The sequence below is a fragment of the Dipodomys merriami genome, unplaced genomic scaffold (genome assembly GCF_024711535.1).
Source record: "Dipodomys merriami isolate MVZ:Mamm:240054 unplaced genomic scaffold, mDipMer1.0.p SCAF_11, whole genome shotgun sequence".
Taxonomy (NCBI): Eukaryota; Metazoa; Chordata; class Mammalia; order Rodentia; family Heteromyidae; genus Dipodomys; species Dipodomys merriami.
The window spans coordinates 46,564,486-46,588,333 of NW_027202382.1; the positions used below are offsets into that span (position 1 = coordinate 46,564,486).

The window sequence follows — 23,848 nt, forward strand, 5'->3', positions numbered from 1 at the left end:
GCATGTAGTTACTTCTGCTATTTGAACACTAGGGGGCAGGCCAAGCCCAGGTTTTACTGTAGACTTAGAGCTGAAATCGCTACCTGCTCCAGCTCAGGTGTGTCAAGTACAAATTCAAGGCCAGCACCTCAGCATAAGCCCACCTTACCTTCCCATGGCCTTGCTTGAGATTCCTAGGAGCCTCAGCAGCAAAGGACTGAATGCCAGATCCTTTGTCTGTGGGTTTCCTTAGGAAGTGCTTAGGGGAGACATGACCTATGAACTGGCAAAGTGACGTATCACTCCACATAGACACGCCATATTTATTCAACACTAACTTCCAATTCCTTCTCCCAACCCGTGGTAGCTTCTCTCTTGTCTATGAATTTGCTTATTCTAGTTGTTCCTTAAAAGTGGAATTTTAACAATTTCAAGGTCTGTCTACGTTCTAGCATATGTGGAGCTCCATGCTGATGGCTGAGTAATAGTCCTCTATCAGCTGTTGGCGTGCAATGATACACCATATTCTCTTATAATCATTTTATTGCTACAAAACTAGTGGTAACTTTCTCACTTTCACTTTACATTTACAACTTGAATCCTTTGTGGTTTGAGATTCATTTTTGTTATTTTAGAATATTCTAGCACGAGGGTTACAGAATACAATGGTTTGCAAAGAGTAGTGAAATCAGTTATATCTATACATTTATGTACTGAAGTATAATTTCAGAAAACGAATAAAAGAGATGAAAGAAATTCATACCCATGTGTTTTGTGTGAATTTAACTTACATAAAAAATTATACAGGGCTGGGAATGTGGCTTAGTGGTAAAGTGCTTGCCTAGCATGCATGAAGCCCTGGGTGGGAAGCCACGCCCCTTCTCAGCCGTGGCTGCAGGGAAGAATTTTTGTTTACCAAAGGAAAGCTTAAGAGAGGTGACTGACCGAAAACCCTAGATTGTCCAAGTATGTTTTACTTATAAAAACTTAGGACACGTGTTGTGTCAGGATCAAGGAAGGCCCTGGAGATGATCAGCCATCAACTCAGGCACCGGGTGGCAGCCTCCTTCACTTTGAATGCTCTCTTCCCGGAAGCTAACAAATCAAAAATGGTGGCCAGACATCGTGGGTCCCTCTAGAGACACGTGTCCAGTGTCTGGGCTCATCTATCTAAATCCAGGGCCGTCTCATTATGACTGTCCAAGTCTTCCTTTCTTCTCTTTGGCCAGTGGTTTGTCATGCTCTGGGCCACCTGATTCTGGGACTCTAGTTTCTCTTGGTCCTTTCTACACCAAACCCTGACCCGGATCCTCCTTGGTCCCCTTACAAAGTGACTGGGATCAGCCATCTCAAGCCTCACCCTGACCCTATGCTTCTGGGCACAGGAGATAAATAATTAGCAGGGCCATGTTGTTCCTAGGAACCAGGAATAAAGTGAATCTGGTGGGGAGGCTGGTGTGGGGCCATGCATTCAGGTCTCCTACATCTGTCTCGTGTCTGTTAGGGATAGGGCCAGCACCAACTGCCTTCTGGTTTTAGTTCAATGTTGGCGAGTCCAATCCGTAGAGAGACTGCAGGGACAGGAGGCAGGGACTGGCCACCCACAGGCCAGCAGTGGTGATTGAAGTCAGCAAAGGGACCAGGCTTAATGGAGCATGGACCTACCACCCACTTATGCATCTGTCTGTTCTGCTTCCTACCCTATCCTGCTGTTTCATCTTCCTAAGCGTAAAGGTCAGATCTAGCCCTTCAAGTGCCTGCTCTCAGCTTCTTGTGGGTGTTCGTGCAGGGCTGGTCAGAGCCCCTCCCGGGAGGCATGAGAAGGCGGGCCATGTGTAGGTCTGCCTGGCTCCCCCTGCTGCCCAGGAAGAGGCGGCCTCTCCATCCACTCTGAGGTCTCAGACCCTGTAGCCTGCACAGAGACCCCAACCAAGCCTGCACCTGCCTCTTTTCCCATCCAGCCCCAGCCTCTCTGCCCCTTCATTCCTGCTGAGGAGCGGCTTCCCCCTCCAGCTCTTAGGGAAGTGGTACATCCGGTTCTGGGCAGGAATCATGCCCATTTCTGCAGGGAAGAAGACCAGCCCGCAGCCTCGCTTGATGTTTGTCAGCAGTGATCCCAGGAAGCTGGAGTTCAGGATGAAGATCGTGTGAGTGCCTGGCCCGCAGGCAGGCCTCGGCATCCTGGTGCTCTGGGTCTGACCTTGCACGTGCCAGACGCCCCGTACACTACACGTGCCCTGTCCCATCCCCTCCTGTTTCCCAGCAGTGTGCTTGAGCTCACAGGGACCCAGGAGGCCTGTGGTGTCCACCCACCACCATCTGTGCCTTGGAGATCTAGGCATGATGTGGCCTCCTTGGTGACACGTGACCTAGAATGTGCGTGGTGCCAGGCTATCCCAAACGCAGAGTTCAGGCTGGTCATCGATATGCACCTGCCCAGCTTCTTCCCTGCTCCCACCAGCAAGGGCACATAGGAGGCAGGCATGGGATTTTACAACAAACCACACCCAGGGGCTGTGGCATGTTATTTTCAAGAAGGAATGGCTGGGGCGTCCTGGGCCTCATTCAGTGGGTTAGGATAGAAGCCAGGGCTTCCAGGCTTCCTGGGGTCTTACCTGGGCCTGTCTTCCTGTTGGGTATCAGATCCTGACCAGCTACAGCCACACGAAGGGGAGCATCTGGGGCCATTCCAGGCATTCCTCAACAGTACCAGGTTCCAGGGGCCTGGGGAGCTGAGCATCTGTCTCCTGGCATCTCTGTTCCGGAGGTGAAGAGCTGAGGTGTCTGAGGGGTGTCACTTATCAGAGTGACAGGGGACCCATCCAGGAAGCAGGGGAGGATCAGGGTCAGCTGGTGTCTGAAGGGCAAGAACCATGCTTTTATTATGTGTACTAAAAACCCATTGGATGTGTTCAGTTGGAGCTGTGCCTGGATGCATTTGATGTGGATGGCGTCTTCCATGCGTGGAAGTGGCCAGATAACAATGCCTTCTTTCAATAGAGGCTGCAGAGAGAACGGGTTGTCATGTGACTTGTGTCACCCACAGGGTTACAGCCCTTCATCCTCATCCATTTCCTGCCTGGGAATGATTATGCCATCGCCTACTATGCAGAAAAGATAGGCAAAACTGTCTACGAGATGACATGCTAGAACTGGGAAGGTGGCTCAATGGTAGAGTGCTTGCCTTGCATGCATGAAGCCCTGGGTTCGATTCCTCAGCACCACATAAACAGAAAAAGCCAGAAGTGGTGCTGTGGTTCAAGTGGTAGAGTGCAAGCTTTGAGCACAGAGAGGCTCAAGTTCAGAGCCCAGACCCTGAGTTCAAGACCTAGGACTGCCCCCCTCCCCCCCCCCCCCGCTCCCGAAAAAAAAAGATGACAATGCTCATGGGCGTGTTATGGCCTCTTCTGAATTTTTTTTATTCATTTGCATTTATTTTATGCTAAATTTATTCCTGTGCCATAAGTTTTTGTTTCTTCAGTTTCTTCTGGGATACCTTTTTCTTCTGTGCAACCTCCTCCTCTGGTATAGGAACAATTTGCTCCTTCTCAGTAAGAATCATCTCAATGTGGCAGGGGGAGCTCATGGATGGGTTAATGTAAGATCGGCGGCGCCTCTTAGTTGCTTTGTTCACCTGGATGTGTTCAATGACCAGGGAGTCGACATCTAAACCCTTCAGATCTGCATTACTCTCTGCATTCTTAAGCATGTGCAGCAGAAATTCAGCACTCTTTTTGGGCCACCGACCCTGTGTCCAGCCCCACTGTTTGGCCTGGGCACACCTGCCAACTCCACCATTGTAACGCCAGAATGGCACACATTGCTTCTTTAACATGACATCTTTCAGATACTTGGTCGCTTTTGGGATATGCATGCCCTTGAAGGCCTGGGCTGTTTCTCTGGTGTTCTTAAAGTGTACACGAAGATTGGAACCTCTTGACTTGCATAATTTTGTGGGGTTTTCTGGGTTTAGAGAGTAGCGAACCATTTTCACAGGTCACCTCTGGCCGCTTACAGGAAGAGCGCCTCTTCCGGGTTTGTGGGCATGAGACATGGGCGCCAGAGACCACAGGCGTGGACAGGTGCATCACCTTCCTGTTCGACTCCCATTAGCTCGCACCCAAGGAGCCCCTCTTGGATTCCTGGGCTCTGTGGGTTCTTGGGGCCAAGCAGGTGGGCCATGAATGGCTATGGGCCTGTAGTATTAGACAATTTGACAAGATAGTGGAGGATAAGAGAGGTCAAGAGCAAACATCCATCTCCCACTCACTTTCCACAAGTCCCCGGATGGGAACTGGAGAACACTGAGCATTAGGGTAGCACACTCAATCCATGCTCAGAGGACACGGGGATACAGAGTCCTCAGCAGGATTTGGGGGCAACGTGTTCCCTGCCAATCAGAAGAGTCTGGGATGCAGACTCTGAGACCAGCTCTCCACAGGGAGAGGTGTGTGTGGGGGGTGTCACACATGAAGCCCTTCCTCTACAGGATGAACATGTTTGCTTGTGGGACAGGGGATGGAAGCTGACGGGCCATTTTGGGAGATGGGGTCCTATTCAGGGGGTCTGGAGGGCAGATACAGAGGAGAATTTGTTCCCTATTCCCCTTCTGGCTCTTGAACTCAGGGCTGTCCCATAGGGAGGCACTGCACATAGAAAATACACATCAGCAGGGTGTAAGTGGCTCACGCCTGTAATCCCACCTACTCAGGAGGCTGAGATCCGAGGATCTTGATTCAAAACCAGCCTGGGCAGGAAGGTCGTGAGATTCTTATCTCCAATTAAGCACAGAAAATCGGAAGTGGTGCTGTGGCTCAAGTGGTAGAGCACCTGCCTTGAGCTGAAGAGCTGAGGGACAGAGCACAGGCCTAGAGTTCAAGCCCCACGAGTGACAAAAAAAAAAAAAAAAGAAAATGCACAGAGAATTCTGTCGGCCTCCCCTGTTCTCCAGGGTGGGTGGGAGCTCTTTCCTGTGGCACCTTAGAAGGAGGAACCATCTGGGGCTGTCCGCCTCAGAGAAAGCCCGAGCTGGGGTGGCTCTTCTTCTGAACAGAGGCAAACACCAGTCTTGACTAGAGGCTTCTAGCTCAGTGTGGACCGGGGGGCCCCATTCCGGGCTTCAGTCATCTCCTGTCCTGGGTACCCCTGAAAGACCTGTAGGTGCCGAGTGTATCGAGAAACCTTGTCTGCACCCCACAAGGACTGGGTTGCCTTGAATTTCTACCCCACTTCACCCCTGTGTGGCCTGCGGGCCCCTCCCCGGATGAAGACCTGGTGTCTGTGCAGGTTTTTGAATGGTTTGTGGAGAAGAGAGGGCTGAGCCAAACAGATTTCATCAACCCTCCTTACGATAGAAAGGAGGCATTTCCCTCATTCTCTTTTGTTCAGTATTTCCATGTGACATACGGGCTGGGAAGGTGGCTCAGTGGTAGAGTGCTTGCCTAGCATGCGTGAAGCCCTGGGTTCGATTCCTCAGTTCCACATACTCAGAAAAAGCTGGAATTGGTGCTTTGGCTCAAGTGGTAGAGTGCTAGCTTTGAGTAAAAGAAGCTCAGGGGCAGTGCCCAGGCCTTGAGTTCAAGCCCCAGGACTGGCAAAAAATAAAATAAAAATAAACATAAGAAACAAACATACTTGGCTTACTTTGCTCAATATATTTTGACCTCTAGTTTCATCTGTTTTTTTTTCTTCTTAATAACATAATGTTATTCTTTTTTTATTCTTTTTTCTTTTTTTGTCAGTCGTAGGCTTGAACTCTGGGCCTGGGCACTGGCCCTCAGCTCTTCAGCTCAAGGATAGTGCTCTACTACTTGAGTCACAGCACCACTTCTGGCTTTTTCTGCTTATGTGGTGCTGAGGAATCAAACCCAGGGCCTCATGTGTGCAAGGCAAGCACTCTACCACTGAGCCACCAATGTTATTCTTCTTTATGACTGAAAAATACTCTACTGTGTACATATTCCACATTTCCTTTATCAGTTCATGAATTGTACAACCTAGGCCGATTCCATAGTTTGGCTGTTGAGAATAATGCTTCAATAAGCGGGGACATGCAGGCATATCCCATGTATCTTCGTTTACACTCCCTTAGATATGTGCCCAAGAATGATTTATTTTTGGCTTTTTGATTAACTTCCTTTCTGATTTCCAGCGTGGCCACGCTGGTTTATATCCCCATCAACAGTGTATGAGAGTTTTTTCTCCTTCCACCAACACTAGCATGTATTTTTTTTTTTTTTTTTGTCGGTCGTGGGGCTTGAACTCTGGGCCTGGGCGCTGTCCCTGTGCTCTTCAGCTCAAGGCAAGCGCTCTACCTCTTGAGCCACAGCGCCACTTCCAGTTTTCTAGTGGTTTATTGGAGATAAGAGTCTCACGTGGACTTTCCTGCCCAGGCTGGCTTTAAACCGTGATCCTCAGATCTTAGCCTCCTGAGTAGCTAGGATGACAGGCGTGAGCCACCGGTGCCTGGCACATTTATTCTTTTCTTTTTATTTGGTGGTCCTGAAGTTTGAACTCAGTGTCTTACACATGCGTGGTACATGCCCTACCTCTTGAGCCACATCCCCAGCCCTTGTTTGCTTTTGTTATCTTTGAGGTAGATGTTACATTATGTCTTGGGCCATGATCTTCTTATCCACATTTTCCACAGAACAGAGATGACATCACTGTGTCTAGCTTTTGCCTAGCTTTGAACTTCTATCTTTGAACTGGCTGAGGTGGGGTTTGCACAGATTTTTTCCCCAGGCTGGATGCCATCTGAAATTCTCCCAGTCTCAGCCTCCTGAGTCCCTAGGATTACTGTGCCTGGCTTGTTATGACTTGTTTTCTTGGTAATAGTCAATTTTGTTTGGAATGAGAAGGAATGACAGTGCAGTTTGATTTGCATTTCTTTTATGATTGAGGATGTTGGATAGTTCTTCATGTGTTTATTTGCTGTTTGCATTTCTTCTGAGAACTGGGATTATTTGTTCTTTTGGTGTTCAACTTTTTGAGCTCCTTTGTGTGTTCTGGATATTATACCTTTATCCAATGAATAGCTGGCAGAGATTTTCTCCCATCTGTCTCCTCACTTTGGTAATTGCTCCTTTGCTGCACAGGTCTTTAGTGTGAGGCAATCCTATTCCAATTCCTGCTCTTATTTCTTGACAAGTGGAAGTACTATTCAGAAAACCATTTCCCCTGCCTGTATCTTCAAGAGTTTTCCCTATATTTTCCTGTGGTAGTTTCAAGGTTTTAGATCTTACCTTAAGGTCCTTAATCCATTTTGAATTGCTTTTTGTACAGAATCAGAGATAGTAAACTAAGGCAAAAAAAAATGGACTAGAGGTACAGTTCCAGTGTTAGAATGCTTGCTCAGCAACTTCATGGCTCTAAGTTCAAAATCCAAGTACTGCCAAAATATAAAAATATAAAACAAACAAACAAAAACCCAAACCAAAACAAAAGATGATATGTAGTCCTTTGTTCCTCTAAGGATGCTGGAGCAGTGGCAGGTCTTATTTATTGGGTTTTTCTTAGTTGGTCATGGGGCTTGAACTCTGGGCCTAGGGGCTGTCCCTGAGCTCTTTAGCTCAAGGTGAACACTCTACCACTTGAGCCACAGCACCACTGCAATGACTGGTCTTCAGGGATTGCTGTGACTTGGGGATGGTATACCTCTCTGCAGGAGCTTCTGCAGCTCAGCTTCTTCTCCTGAGTGGAGGACTGTGCACCCAGTACCTTGAGTACTTGGTTGAATGTCTGACTACTGTGCTACCCACCTGGTCTAGTGAGGAGAAACCACACCAAACCTGCTGATGTCAGTCTCACCTAAGCACTGTGAAAACTCCCACTGGAAGTAGGAGATTAAAACTCCAACAAACACTTGGCCTCAGAGTCGTAAATCTTAACACAGAGCACAAATCACGTGAAATAAAAAAGAAGTAGGTGTCTCAAAAGTGAAGTCCACCAGGAAGCCTGAAATGATAGCTGGGTGGAATTTCAAACGCTGAGGGAAGTTTTGCCCCTGAGTGAGTTCCAGTTTGTTCTTTCACAGGGGATCCACGGTCCCAGAGTGGCTGGAGTCTGTTCTTACCCCAGTCTGTGGCCTTGATTCCTCCAGGATTTCCTGCCTCTGTGTTTCTGGGTGCCGTTTTTCTTACAGGTATCGGGATCTTTCCTTCTCTGGGATGTCTTCCACACTCTGGTGACTTGGCATTTCACTGGCCGCTCGTGGGCTGCTGCCTGTTTCTGGGTCTCTTTGTATGCACAGTGACGCCCTGTCTTGGTGTTTGTCTTACACATCCTGGTCCTGGCTGCTGCTCCCCTGGGGTTATCCACCAGACCCAGTAAGGCTGCTTTGTCCTAATGAGTTCCTTCCATGCCAGTGTTGAACTCCCGTCCACACTCCCCCTCCTTGCCATTAGACAGAGAGTTTGGTGAACAGCTGACCTCATTTGCTCTCCTTGCCCTGGGATCACAGCTGTACTATGTAAGAAGCATTTCAGATGATGATTGATTTTCCTTTCTTTGTGTTGGGTTTATAAGGAAGGCACCATTGCACATGTTTTCTGGCCAGACTATTGCAGGATCTCTCCCACTGGATTTTCTGCTTCTATATGCTCCCCATACTCGATGTCCTCTGTGACCCTTAAAAAACCTAATTCACAGTCCTGACTCGTATGCAGCCCTCCAGGTTCTGGATTTGTTTCTCTTAGCTAAATCCCTTCCCAGGTCCATGGCCCTCCACATCCACACCTGCTGTTGGCCTCTCTCCAACCTTGTATCTGCCTTTCTACTTGTGTTGCATCCAGTCCAGCCGATCTGCCTTCTTGCCTGTTCCTGATGCCACCCTCCCACGTCCACTGGACTTGTTCCTTTCACCTAGACTTCTCTTCCAACTGATTCAAGCGCGTATCATTTCCTCCATTGGATTCAGTCCTGTGTTCAAATGTCAGCTTGGCCATGGTCAACTGGACTGTTCCATCTAAAACACAAATACTCCATAATCACTTTCCTCCATTTCCCTTTTCCTCCTGGCAATTTGTGCTTTTTGAAAGAACACCTAATTATCTGAATCCACATTCAATGGGGTAAACAGAAGATTAAACAGGGAGTGTTTATAAAATGAACGGTTAACAATTCCAAGGTAATGCGATCTATAAAGAACAGTGGTTGTAGGTTGTATTAAGGAAATAAATAGTTTTCTTTTTTTTGGATGGGGAAGTTTCCCGTACAATGATCAATTCAGGCCTGGTGAAAGGAGATGCGGTGGCAGCCCAGGGATGAGGTGACATTTACCGGTTGCCTGGGGCCATAGCTGGTCATGACTGGTGTGGAAGGTAGTAGGTAGGGAAAGACAACTTCCTAGGCAAGTAAGAAACCTCACTTTCCTCCCAAGGACGGGAGGGAGGGACTGGGAAGCCTCTAAGATCCCCTGAGAATCCACTGTTGTATTCGCTAGTGACAGTGATGTTTGATAGCCGTCCATTAGGGTCCACTGACACCCAGTAAGCCAACGTCCCATACACTCCCGCTATGCTGCTGAAGGCATACAGCAAGAGGATGGAAAAGGAAAAAGAGCCCAACACAAGAAGAAAAGACCTTCGCTCCTAAGGGTCTACTAAGTTGACTTCGCGTGGTGCCAGGCCTAGAAGTGAAATGTCTGTCGAGTCCAACTCCAGGATCTCTGAGCCAGCAATGAAGAGTGTGTCTGTGGCATGACATTGATCCCTGGCACCAGAATTCATTCATCTATTTTGTTGCATTTGTCTCATACCCTAGGTGGTGAGCTCCTGAAGGAGAGTGGGTTTTCTCTTTTTTTTTGTCAGTCCTGGGGCTTGAACTCAGGGCCTGGGTGCTGTCCCTCAGCTTCTTTTGCTCAAGGCTGGCATTCTCACTTGAACCACGGTGTACTTCTGGCTTTTTCTGTTTATCTGGGGCTGAGGAATTGAACCCAGAACTTCATGCATGCTAGGCAAGCACTCTACCACTGAGCCATGATCCCAGCCCTTGCTTTTTGTTTTTTGTTTTTTTTTTTGTCCATCATGGGGCCTGAACTCTGGGCCTGGGCGCTGTCCTTCAGCTCAAGGCTAGTACTCTACCACTTGAGCCAAAGCACCACTTCCAGCTTTTTCTGCTTATGTGGTGCTGAGGAATCGAACCCAGGGCTTCATACATGCGAGGCAAGCACTCTACCACTAATCTACCTTCCCAGCCCAGCCCTTGCTTTTTAATTTGGTGGTGCAATTCCTTAAGTCTGGAAGGATGTTGGCCTATAGCAAACATGCAAATACCACTGAACATGTGAATGGATTTATTCCTTTTTCATATTTCTATTCTTATTATAAAGGTGATGTACAGAGGGGTTATTGTTACATAATAGTTTTTTTTTTTTTTTTTTTTGGGTCATGGAGATTGAGCTCAGGGCTTTCGTGCTTTTGTGCTCAAGACTAGCCCTCTACCACCTTGAGCCACAGCACCACTTCCAGTTTTCTAGTGGATATTGGAGATAAAAGTCTCATGGACTTTCCTGCCCAGGCTGGCTTTGAACTGCAATCCTCAGATCTCCGTCTTCTGAGTAACTAGGATTACAGGCATGAGCCACCAGCACCTGGCTTTGAATAAATTTTAAAATAAAAAACAACAACAAATATTTGAAAATGAGATTTAGGATCCTATTTATATAGTCTGAAGTTTGGCTAGTACTTTTTCCTTAATTAGTTGCACACAGATTTGGGGAAGTCCGTCTATGCCGCAATGCATCCCCTCCATCTGTGCCACTCAGCCTTTTCCTGTGCCCCAAAACCAATCTCAATAAGTGTCAACGTCCAATTTTTAATTATGTCTACATAAAGCATTTTGATAGTGTTCACCCTCCATCACCTTCTCTGTCTTCCATATTTCCCACCCCCATTGGTTCCCCCACCCCAGGCAGGAGATGTTTAATTTTCCTAACATTTATTTATATTAAAGTGCATGTTCCAAAGGGCTTGCTTTCTCCTGGTACTTCACGTGCACATGTTATACTTTAATCAGATTGATATATACACATATACACATATAATCCTATCTACTTATGTATCTGTTTATCTTTTAGCTCTAGCATGCACATCTGTGAGAAAACACGCATGTATCCTACCTTCATCAGACTGACTCCTTCATCTATATGCACTTTCTCCAGCCCCTCTCTCACCACTATTCAGCAGCTCTCCGTGAGTTTGTTTTTGCGGTCTCCATTTACAGATGCAATGTTATCAGTATCGTTCACTCTCTAACATTCTCTTTTCCTCCCCCTTCTAATTCCCTCAGACACTTCTTCAATTATAAATATGTTGTACATGTATATATACATATCTACGTCAGCCTGACCCTGTAGCTCCATACTTTTTTTTGTTGGTCCTGAACTTTGGGCCTGGGCACTGTCCCTCCCGCAGCTCAAGGCTAGCACTCTACCACTTGAGGCCACAGTGCCACTTCCAGCTTTTTTTGCTTATATGGTGCTGAGAAATCGAACTCAGAGCCTCATGCATGCAAGGCAAGCGCTCTACCACTGAGCCACCTTCCCAGGACCCTACATATAAATATTTTTCTTGGTCCTGGGGCTTGGATTCAGGGCCTAGACATTGTCCCTGAGCATCTGTCTCAAGGCTAGCACTCTGCCCCTTGAGCCACAGCTTCATTTCTGTTTTTTGGGGTAGTATATTGGAGATAAGAGTCTCACAACGTTTTCTGCCCAGGCAGGTTTTGAACCATGAAGCTCAGATCTCAGCCTCTTGAGTAGCTAGCTAAGATCACAGGTGTAGGCCACCAGTGCCCAGGGCCACATACATTTTAAAAGAACATATTTATGTTCATTGTGACCTGTAGATAAACCTTTTTATTTTAAGATAAGTTGGATTCACATCTAGAAGAAATAACAGAGTGATCACATATACTCTTTACCTTGCTTGCTCCAACGATATCTTCCAAAACTTCAGGATGATATAAAAATATTGATACTGATATAGCCAAGATTCAAAACATTATTCTGAATTCCCCCATGCGCCATCAAAGCCCCAACCACTCCCCCCCCCCCCCCCCCCCCCCGCCTACACCCCTGGCAACTACTCATTTGCTTTGTGCTTATGTCATTTGGTCCTTTCAAGAGATGGCCTGGAGCCTGGAGTTAGGGAAGGAATAGCAACTGTGGGAGGATGCATGTGGGGGGAACTTTCAAGATCCTTGGGGCATAGGACTGAAAGTACTGAGAGCCACAGGGCCTACAGTGGCTCTCCCAGTGGTACAGGTGGGAAGATGGCACCTAGGGGCCAGGGTGAGGGAAGGAGAAACAGAGCAACTCGACTTGCTAGGGGATAAGACTGTGGGCACCAAGGGGCCATGGAGGAAGTGGGTGGAGAGGGCTTGAGCACTGTCTGGAATTTGAAGATCTGGAAGAAATATGAAGGGGTGGGGACTTTGCTTATGGCAGGACCAGGATTGTGGATGTGGCCAAATGACTCCAGGGTGTTTATCTGGACTAAGGATGCTCCTGGCTCCTGGGAAGGGAGGGAGGGGGTACAAACATCCTTTGTTGACCCCCCTGCCTCCCCATTCCTAGGAGGGTCTCTCGTGTTCCTGATAACCTTTTCCATGGGACAGGTCTTCTCAGAAAGAATCAAAGGTGCTCATGATGGCTAATTAAACCAATTAGCACCATCCATTCACAACCATCCAAACAAAACCAGGAACTCAGCTCAACAGAAGGTGGGAGGGGGGGAGGCATCTGTGCCAGATGAAGGGGGTGGGGTGGGGTTCTGCTTCTAAGGCCATGCAGCAGGATAAACAGCAGGAGAAAGACCAGGAGCATAGAGCTGACCGAGGCTGGACGGAAGGACGGGGACCATGCAGCTGCTTCTGTTGACCGCAGGGCTGAGCCTGCTCTCCGTGGTGCAAGCCAACTCTCTGCCGCTGACTCCCGCCAGCTCTCAGGAGGTGATAGCCCTGGGGAGGGCTGTGAGGAGGGCCTGCCTGGGTGTTCAAGGTTGGGGCCATGTGGGAAATGCATTGATGGGGCAGGTGGGTGGTCAGGGTATCTTGAACTTGGAGGGATTTTCCCCTACTGGTACTAATTAGAGATGTATGGCAAGCCAGGAGGTCCTGCCTGGGTCTTGTCTGTAGGACAAACCTCAGAGACCAGCTTAGTCAACATGGTACCCATGTACCAGTAGGTGCTGTCACCCGATCGGCCTGCTGCCCCAGGGGCCTTCTGTGCCTGTGGAGGCCTTTTCTAGCAACTCTTGGCTGCCCCAGGCTCCAAGGGCCTGGGAGTTGAGGGTGTGCGTTTGGGGGAAATGTACCCCTAGAATTGAAGAGCTTGTACTGTCCGTGGACATTTCACATGCCAGGAGGATGTGGGCAGTGAGGGCAGGCACAGATTGGGCGAGGGGCTGGTGGGAGCACTTGTGCTTGGATCATTTTCCAGTCAGGTCTGTTGACTCAAGCCACAGGTGACTGTGGACAGGTATCCTGAGCTTTGTTATCGTGTGCGTCTGCAGAGGGGGGGGGGATGCTGAGCCGCAAGGGGTGTGGACTGAGAGCTGCTGAGGTGGCCCTCAAGCAGGGGTCTTGCCATCTGTGGTACCCAGAGACTAACTTCCTCCCTCTGTCAGTTCCTGGGCTCCAAGAGGCTTCTTTCTGCTGAGCAGATGGAATTCTGTTCAGAATTTTTTCTTCCAATGAAAGACTCATGCATAACTACTTAACATCATGGATTTCCAAGTTTGGCTTTGTTTTACTTAATTTTTATATTGTGTTAGAGCTTGAACTTTGAGCCTTATAGTCTCACGTGGCTTTTGTGCTCAAGGTTGGTGCTCTATCTCTGAGACATACCTTCACTTCTGGATTTCAGCTGGTTCATCAGAGCTAAGAGTCTCTTGGATTTTTGGTGTTGTGGTTGGTCATGGGGCTTAGGCGCTGTTCCCCAGCTCTTCAGCTCAAGGCGAGCGCTCTACCACTTGAGCCACAGCGCCACTTTTGATTTTCTGGTGGTTTATTGGAGATAAGAGTCTCATGGACTTTCCTGCCCAGGCTGGCTTTGAACTGCCAGCCTCAGATCTCAGCTTCCCTGAATAGCTAGGATTACAGGTGTGAGCCACCTAGAAGTTTCAACTTTTAAGAGTTGTAGCATGTTTTATGAGAAAATTTAAGTCTCTAGAGATGGCTAGACACTTCCAGCCCCTGCCACGCATGCTCATAGGTATCTGTGGCGTCTTCCCTTATCTTTGAGATCCTAGTCCTGGTAGCTAAAGTCACTTGGTCTCCAAACAGTTCCTGGGTCAAGGCCTGGGTCTGGGCAGCCTGGCTCTCTCTAGGGACAAGTTCAGCTCCGGAAGGCACCCATCCTGACTTCTGGGATGCCCCATGGTGACTCTAGCTCCTCCTGCTGCTACTGGCTCATGCTCAGGATCCTCCTGCGCAGTCTCAGCACGTCCAGCCTGCCGTGGGCCCTGCCCGGCAGCTGCCTCTGCTCTCGCCTCAGCCTTCTCAGTTCTGCTCAGGGATGGCTTCCCCCTCTAGCTTTTAGGAGCATGGTATGTACTTCAGTGGGGAGGACACATGCCTACACCCCCGTGGAAGTGGAACCGTCTGATGCCTCCGGTCTCATTTGTCATCAACAATTTTAACAAGTTGGAGTTCAGGATGAACATGCCGTGAGTACCCCACCTACGGGCCTGCCCCCTCTGCTCCTGACTTCCTGCTCTCCACACTGCAGCTGCCTGCTCTGCTCCTGACTTCCTGTTCTCCACACTGCAGCTGCCTCCTCTGCTCCTGACTTCCTGTTCTCCACACTGCAGCCCTCACCTCCCGTGTGAGCTCAGATATCAGCTTGTGACTCTGCATGGAAAATGGAGGGACATTTTCTATTGTCTTAACCCTGTGCTTGGCAACTTCTGTGAAGATGGGAATGATGCCCACAGGGTCACTGAGCCGAGTTGGGGGCACTGCAGTGCCCACTTGTTACCTTCTACGCAGTGCTACTTGCTCCTGGAGAAAGCTGGAGTGGGCATCCTGCTCAACTCTGTTTTGTCTCTGTATAGAGACAAAACCTTGGCATCCTTTAGGTTTGCCTGAGGGTCAGTAACAAGCCCAGGATGGAGTGAGGACAGTCTAGGACTCTCTCATCCTGGGAGACTCATTTGCAGATTCAGGGCACAGCCTGGTCTCCTATGTGGGAAATGCATTGACGGGGCAGGCGAGTGGTCAGGGTATCTTGAACTTGGAGCTAGGGCTGGTCATCAGCCCTCACATTCGCACAGATTTCCCCCTACTGGTACTACTTGGAGTTGTATGGCAGGGCAAGTCCTCAGGCTGTTGGCCTTCTGTTATAGAGGAGGACAGGGCAGGAGGTCCTGCTTGGCTCTTGTCTTTAAGACAAACCTCAGTTTAGTTGGCATGGTATCTGTGTACCAGTAGGCACTGTCTCCTGACCAGCCTGCTGCCCTAGGGGCCTTCTCTGCCTGTAATAGAGACCTGTTGAGGTCTTTCCTAGAAACTCTTGGCAGCCCCAGGCTTCAGGGGCCTGGGAGTTGAGGGTGTGCATTTGGGGGTAATGTACCCCCAGAGTTGAAGAGCTTGTACTGTCCGTGGATATTTCACTCATCAGGAGGACAGGAAGGGGTGAGGGCAGGCACAGACTGGGTGAGTGGCTGGTGGGAGCACTGTGCTTGAATCATTTTCCAGAAAGCCTACAGGATGTGTTCAGTTCAAGCTGCCCCTGGATGTAGGCACGGAACCCGGCACCTTCTTCACATGTAAGCAGTTGATTCTGGCTCTTTCTTTCAGTAGAGTCTACATGAACAGACCAGATGGTTGCATAGTTTGTGTTGTTTGCAGGGTGGAAACACACCGTTCAAATTTACTTCCTCCCAGATGAGAATTACGTTGCTCTCTACTTGAAAGGGTACATGAACTATAAGTTCTACCACATGATGATTTTATTGGGTATGTTAATGTGTTTTCTTGTTGTTGATGGTGGTGGTGGTCATGGGGGTTGAACTCAGGGCCTGGGAACTGTTCCTGAGTTTTTACGCTCAAGGCTAGCCCTCTACCACTTTGAGCCACAGCTCCACTTCTGGTTTCCTGGTGGTTAGTTGGAGATCAGAGTCTCACGGACTTTCCTCCCTGGGTTAGCTTTGAACCTGATCCTCAGATCTCGGCCTCCTGAGTAGCTAGGATTACAGGTGTGAGCCTTCAGCACCTGGCTACTGTTCTTTTTGGCTCTGGCATGGCTCTTGGGGCACTGCTTATGACTGAGGACATTGCCTCCTCCAGTGATTTCCACTGAGAAGTGGAGGGTTCGTTCCTGGAATTCATTGGTTCTCAGTGGAGAAGGGATTTCTAAGCTTTTATTTAGTTATTTATTTATGGCCACTCCTGGGGCTTGAACTCAGGGCCTGGGCATTGTCCCTGAGCTTCTTTTGCTCAAGGCTACGAGTCTGCTACTTGAACCACAGTGGTTTGGGCTGGGAAAGTCCCATCCTCCTAGGATAGCAGCCTCCAGCCCTTTAGTGTCGGGAGGCCCCCCGGGAGGGCCATCACCCCTGCAGCCTACAGTGACCCTCCTCTCCTCCCCCATCCCACCGTGGGTTGGTGGACTCTGCCTGCCTCCCACCCACTTTCACACGGTCTGGCCTGCAGGTCGTATTTCAGAGGCAAGCGCAGAGTCTATGAAGATTTTCAAGGCGTTTACAGCAACTAAGTTTTCAAAAACCACCAAGTTCTTCCGTCCTCCCAGCTCGGGTAATGACATGGACTTCTCTCTGTTCTACTCCTCTTGTTTTCATGGTTCCAGTCACCCAGGGTTCACATAGTGGCCCCAGGAAGATTTCCCTTTTCTCTCTGTCTTCATATCTCATAGCTCACTTGAAATGCTATCCTGTTCATTGTCTCTTTCTGGGTCTGCAGATGCCTGTGAGTTGGAATGAGATTTTTCATGGACAGATGGAGCGCTACAGAGATTGTCGAGGGACAAAGGGGCTGGGCCCCTGGCCATCCTCTGTACCCGGGCAAGGAGAACTCCAGGTGGCAAGGGAGAAAAGCTCCATCACTCGCATCCCCTCAACCTTTGGTCTTCAATAAAGTTGTCACTATTCCCTGGCCATGTGTGTTTCCCAGGGTCTTATGGGGTTGGGTTTTGTCTTAGTCGGGTGTGGGAAGGTGCTCTGGTGTGATCACGATGATCATGAAAGGAGAAATGTCATCTTCATAGGACAATATGCCGGTTATATGCCAGAGTGCACAGGCCCCTGAGGGTCAGCATCAGAGCAAGCTGGGTAGGTGGGAAAAAGCTGGGGGCATGCTTAGGATGGGCTGATGTGAGTGACTCTAAATCTGGGCTCCCAGAATGTCCCCCTGTGCACGGGTACCTGCCGCGGATAGAGGTTCAGGTGTGAGCTCATCGCGCTTGTGGGTGTAGACTCTCAGCTTTAGAGGACATGCAGCTCATCTTGACCTTGGCTGTCACGAGGCGTGCTTACATGCAGGCTGGCATTCTGTCCTTTTGTGGAATGAAAGCATTGGCATCCTGAATTTCATCAACCTTCCTCCCTTTACACACCTTGACAACATCACAGAAACTGCAGACGCACCTACGGCAGGATCAAGGGTGGAAAAATGGGAGCTCATTTGCTCTGAGGAGAGAGCGCTACTGCGCTCAGACTGCACAGGATGCATGTGATGCTGGTTTTGCTGGCATGCAGCATGCAAGAGTTGTGAGGTCATGAGGTAGAACACTTAGACTTATTTTTGTCGGTCATGGAGCTTGAACTCGGCCTGGGCGCTGTCCTTCAGCTCTTTTACTCAAGGCTAGTGATCTACCACCTTGAGCCACAGCAGCACTTCTGATTTTCTGGGGGTTAATTGGAGATCAGAGTCTCATGGCCTTTCCTGCCTCAGCTGGCTTTGAATGGTAATCCTCAAATCTCAGCCTCCTGAGTAGCTAGGATTACAGGTGGGAGCCACTGGTTCCAGCTTGACCACACCCTTTTGGTCAGTCTTCCCCATAGCATCTTTCCAGACACTCTGCTCTCTGGTCTGTTCTGGGACTAGAATAGAAATTGTAGCCTTTGTCTAAGTCTACACAGTAAGTCTCCCCTCTCACCTGGAAACATCTTCTACCTGGTCTTTTTTCCTGATCAGAAATAATAGGTAGAATATGTGGCATAGAAACAATTGAAAATAAAACACTATGCCAAATATTATACAGAGTGAACATTTTAGCCCAGGGAAAGGGGGCTTCAGCGCAAGCTCAAGGGAGACAGCCATGACCAAGAGGGAGATGAGACCATTGCTCCTTGAACCCGAGGGGCGGCTGTTACAACTGGCTGAGTGGGCTGAAGTTCAATAATTGCCCATTTTCCATGGCCCTGGTTTTGAATGGAATCATTCCTGTACCCAAGAGTTCTGGTGTTGAGGTTTGTAAACTAGGAGGTGGTGAACTTCTCTAGGAACCACTGAGTTCCTCATCTTGTTGGTATCTTCATCTCATGTAAATGTCTTGGTTTAGTAGTAAGTCTGAGCCTTGTCAAAGGACTGAAGGACCAGAGCTTCTGTTGATGAAGAAATGTTTGCTGTCCTCAGTTGGCAATGGGCCTGAGTAGCCCTGTATTACAGCCTTGGACAAAATTAAAAAAAAAATCTATGTGTCTGGTGCTGGTGGCTCACATTTATAATCCTAGCTACTCAGGAAGCTTATATCTGAGGATTGTGGCTTGAAGGAAGCCCCGGCAGAAAATTCCATGAGAATTTGATTAACCACCAAAAAGCCAGAAATGGAGCTGTGGCTCAAGTGATACACCAGCTTTAGGCATAAAAGCTCAGGGACAGCCGGGCGCTGGTGGCTCACACCTGTAATCCTAGCTACTCAGGAGGCTGAGATCTGAGGATAGCGGTTCAAAGCCAGCCCGGGCAAGAAAGTCTGTGAAACTCTTATCTCCAATAAATCACCAGAAAACCGGAAGTGATGCTGTAGCTTAAGTAGTAGAGCACTTGCCTTGAGCTGAAGAGCTGAGGGACAGCACTCAGGCCTAGAGTTCAAGGCCCACGACCGACCAAAAAAAAAAAAAAAAAAGCTCAGGGACAGCACTTAGGCCTTGAATTTAAGCCCCAGTATCAGAGTGCATGTGTGTACCCACATGCGCACATACAGGCGTATGCGCATACACGCGTACACACACATACACAAGATCAATGTCTATACATGGAGTGCCAACCCTCTGTTGAGGGAGTAAGGAAGGAGGCAGAAGAAAGTTTACTTGCCTTTGTCCTCTTGTGGTGTTTTTAGCTCCTTATAATTTTGTCATGAAGCATCCGTGTAGGGCATTAGGCTAAAATGTTTATACAGTAGGAGTGCCTTTGAGTAAATGTGAGGGACTTCAGATGACCACAGGAATGATGTCTAACAGACCCCAGATCCTTCAATGTTAAGGGTAAAGACACGATTATGACAAAGGGGGAATTGTCCAAGAGGGGGAAAACCTCATCTCATTATATGATCTTGGACAGGCCTCAGTATCAAGTCTATGTTAGGCAATCTGCCAGAGCAGAATCACAGCACTTGTTCTTAGTTGAGTTTGTGGTGTGTGTGTGTGTGTGTGTGTGTGTGTGTGTGTGTGTGTGTGTGTGTGTGTGTGTGTGTGTGTGTGTGTGTGTGTGTGTGTGTGTGTGTGTGTGCGTGCGTGCACCAATACTGGGGCTTGAACTCAGAGCCTTGTGCTCTTAGCTTTTTCACTCAAGGCTGGTGCTGTACCACTTAATTCATACATCAATTTCTGGCTTTTTGCTGGTTAATTAGAGGTAAGATTCTCTGGGATTTGTCTGCCCATTGCAATCATCAGATCTCTATTTTCTGGTTAGCTACAAATACAAGCATGAGCCACTAGCACCTGCCCTTAGTTGACTTACTAATTTTGGAGGTCACAAACTTGGACAGGACATTTTTAGTCTCCTACCCACCTTGCTGTGCAGGTGTGGGCTAGGAGAACACTTGCCTAGGTTACTTCATGGAATCTCAAAGGCTGTTTTTGCTGAAAAGCATTTCATTTGGTCCTGCCTATATCTGATGGATAACTAACATGCAATAAGCAGGTTTGGCATCCTTATCTTCATATTGTACCCATTTCCCTTGCTTCTTTTTTCCTTCACTTTTAAAAGATTTTTAAAAATTGTATTTCTTATTTTAAGTAATTGTACAAAGGGCTTATCAGTCAACATATCAGTTTATGCATCCTGATCAATGCTATCCTTTTCCTCATCCTCCCCCATCCCTGCCAACCCTACCGATCCCCTCAGTTTTTCCAATTTCCTTGCTGTCTTAATCTTTGAGTCAATTTCTACTCAGCACTGCATGTAAGATGTATTGTTCATTAAAAAAAGTTTCCCTAGCTGGGCACCAGTGGCTCACATCTGTAATCCCAGCTACTCAGGAGACTGAGATCTGAGGATCACGGTACAAAGCCAGCCCAGGCAGGATAGTTTGTGAGACTCTGATCTCCAATTTACCCCCAGAACACCAGAAGTGGCTCTGTGGCTCAAAATGAGTGCTAGCCTTAAGCAAAAGAGCTCAAGAACAGCACTCGGGCCCTGAGTTCAAGCCCCACAACTGACAAAAAAATTTCCCCTACGGTTGTATCTAACACAGGGTGAACTTGGCCTGTTGCTCATTGGATGTGATATGAATTTCTTCTACTACACTTTCATGATTTTTTCTAGCAGCTCAAGCGCTGGACCTCTTTTTGTGTCCCATCAGAGATACATTCTCTAGAACCAGGATATTTATGCAAGATGGTGATGTCAGCAACAGGGGAGACTCAGCACCTCCAGGTCTCAGCTGAACACATTTTCGCCTAAATCCCCGAAGAACTAGGACAATTGTGCACAAGAAGGAAATCATCTTTAGCAACAATGCCCGTCAACAATGGGAAACCAATTAAACCAATACCTTTGTTGTGCGTACCTGGTCATCTGTTGGTTCAGTTCTAGCGCCTCTCTTCTTCTGGGTTGAAGTTCTAACATCTGACTTGGTCTTACTCTATCTTTTTCCATCCCCAAAGTTCTAGTCACTCTTGTCCAGTATAAAGTCCCACCACAGCTTATCATCTTTGTTCAACTGCAGGCTTGTTGAAGCAGACTCAGGATATTCCAGTGATAATACAACCCCCACCTGGTACCCACAGAAGCTGTGCAGCAGGGGACATTTGCCACTTGCTGTTTCCCCATCGTGCTTATAACCTTTAACAATGATATGCATTAGAGACAGAACCACACGATATACTGGACAGGGATAGTTTACATAATGAATAATTAAAACAAGCACTAAGAGCAGAGGATTGGGCACAGGAAGGAGGAATGGGACCAAAGCAAGGCTGAAACTCAGAAGGGAAAGCATCAAATCCTGTAGCCTCATGTGGTGTGTTGGGTACAGGGTGGTAGGGTGTGAGCTCCTAAGTGTGCAAAGCTCAGTCTTTTCACCCTACATGGCCCCTCTCTTGGGCTGGTTCCACTCCTATCCTGTGGCTTTTCTTGTCAGACATCCCAGGAACATGGTGTTTCCAACATCCTGTGGTCTCCCTTGTTGCTCAGATTCCACCCTCACATCTCCTCACGTTTCTCTCTCAGGGAAAGCCTGAAGGGATTTCAGTGCTGTCACACCTGTCCCGGCTTTCCAGCCCCACCTTTGAAATCTGGATAAAACTGCCATGACCCCACAGCTCTTAGGAGACACAAATTAAAGCATAAAAAAACCTATTCAAGGAAATCATAGCAGAATGTGTTTTCCAAATCTAGGCAAATAGATGGATATACAAGCACAGGAGGCATGTATAACCACAAATAGTCATGATCAGAGAACTTATCCTTCTAATATTATAGCGAAGATGCCAAGAGTAAACAGCAGCAGCAACAACAAAGAATGGAAAATGCGAGTGGGGAGGACCAATTATTTACAAAGGCTAACTTTTTGGAACAACAGCCAACCACTCAGTGAAACCCTAAAAGGTCATGAGAACACGAGGTGATGTATTTCAAGCCCTGAAGACTGCGACTGCTGCTTAAACTCTTCTCTCCAGAACAGTTATCTTCCCAAACTGAAGGAGAAATAAAGATTTTCACAATAAGCATAAACTAAAGCAATTTATGACCACTAAGTATTGCCAATGCCAAGTAAAGAAATGATATATGTAAGACAGAAGAAAAGATGTGCACAATCGAGAGGACTCATCTCACAAGAAGAACTGATAAGCAGAGGAGAACTAGAGAAAAGCAAACATTGTTCATCCAGGAAACTGGCAATTCTATTAGATTATTAAGGAAGAAATTACCATACACTTTCCCATAATAACCCGCAACGCAAAAGCCTTAGCTCTCCAGTTAAAAGGTATGGAAGGGATAAATGTACTAAAATAATCCAACATCTAATTCTTGCTTTCTGAAAGAAACTTACTTCACTGAAAGGACTCTACACAGAGACATAGAGACAGAGACAGAGACAAACAGACAGACAGACACACATACACATACACACTAGTCTCCCTACCTCCTACTTCCCACCACTTCCCAGTCATGTCATTTAACTTATGAATCAATCAATGGATTAATTCATTGATAAGATGAGAACTTTTTTGATCCACTCACTTCCCCAAAGCTCATGGACTTGCTACTCCAGAGCCTGGTGGTCTCTGGAACTTTCTAAACAAATTGGTGTGCAACCGCACATTCCAAACAAGTGTGGGCTTCTGTCCACATCATGGGCATAGAGAGATCTGTGCTGTGCCATCCTAACTCACCGCTGACTCTTCCTGGAGGCTCGGTGGAAGTCTGCATCCTCTTGTCTGCAGAAGTCAGAGGTTTCCATCTTCCTTACCACCTTCTCTTCACAGCCTGCACTGACTAGCTGTGTTCTTGTACCCTAGTACCAACTCGCTCTGATTCAGCCTCCTGTCTCTCTTTCCCACTCGGAGAACTGGTGACTATTCTGAACCCACCTGGACAATCTCCGCCCACCACAGGAGCCCCTGGCATCGTTGTGCCATCTGTAGTCTTCATCTCCCTCTGCCAGGCAACTTCACGTGTCTGCAAGTTCTGGGTCCAGGACATGGGCAGCTTTGGAGCCAGTATTCTGCTTTTCCTGAAGGAAAATGAATTTGTAGGAAAATGAAAGGGAAGAAGGTCTCCCAGTCAGAGCTTTTGCCAAGAGATCCATCAGATGCCACCTCACTTTGTCAAAGGACTTCGCAGGCCCCAGTGCTGCCTGTCCCAGATCTGTGACCCCATGGACAGTGTGTCGATGCAACAAGGAGGGAGGCTGTGCAGGCCAGGCAAATTCCCTTACAGCAGAGGTCCCCTCTCTCCCAGCGAGGAAGCTTGGGAGACTGATGTCTGACGAGCCATGGGTGGGGGTACAAGAGGGCAGCTGGTTTTGTTCAGGGTCGGGGAGAACTAAGGAAGAGACTCCTCAGCTCTGTTAGGACCCCACAGAGTGAGTAGAGGAGACCAGTAGAGACCAGTAGAGGAGCAGCAGAGGATCCCAGAAGTTCAGGGGCCTGGAAAACTGTGGGGTCTGTGGGTATGGAGTTATAGTCTTTCCCCCTTTAGAATAAAGGCTGCATAGCAGAGAGATTATTCTGGAAACTGCCTGCATTCCATGGCTGATTACACACACTCATAAGCACATGCATTTGTATGTGTATGTAGTCACATGCATAAATGGTGCACACAAAACAACACTCAGCTTCATGTACAAACATGCCTCCAGCAGTAAACACATACACAGAATGTCAACATGTGCACACACATACACACACTAGAGACACCGATGTAACTACAAATCCCAAAGGGAATCACTCAGACACACATG

General features: G+C 48.0%; 1 protein-coding gene across 2 annotated transcripts; it reads left to right on the forward strand.

The window, feature by feature from the left end:
* Positions 1 to 1,911: 1,911 nt before the first annotated feature.
* LOC138816677 (vomeronasal secretory protein 2-like) lies at positions 1,912 to 17,083 on the forward strand. 2 transcript variants are annotated; one of them, XM_070006670.1, is made up of 5 exons: positions 14,509 to 14,648; positions 15,679 to 15,749; positions 15,832 to 15,939; positions 16,636 to 16,737; positions 16,903 to 17,083. In XM_070006670.1, exons 1-5 carry the CDS (start codon positions 14,554 to 14,556, stop codon positions 16,920 to 16,922), a joined length of 396 nt encoding a protein of 131 aa, XP_069862771.1. In that variant the 5' UTR covers positions 14,509 to 14,553; the 3' UTR covers positions 16,923 to 17,083. The 2 variants fall into 2 exon arrangements, 1 of the variants encoding a protein (XP_069862771.1); XR_011368713.1 differs by lacking the exons at positions 14,509 to 14,648; positions 15,679 to 15,749; positions 15,832 to 15,939 and adding an exon at positions 1,912 to 2,126.
* The last annotated feature ends 6,765 nt before the right edge of the window (positions 17,084 to 23,848 follow it).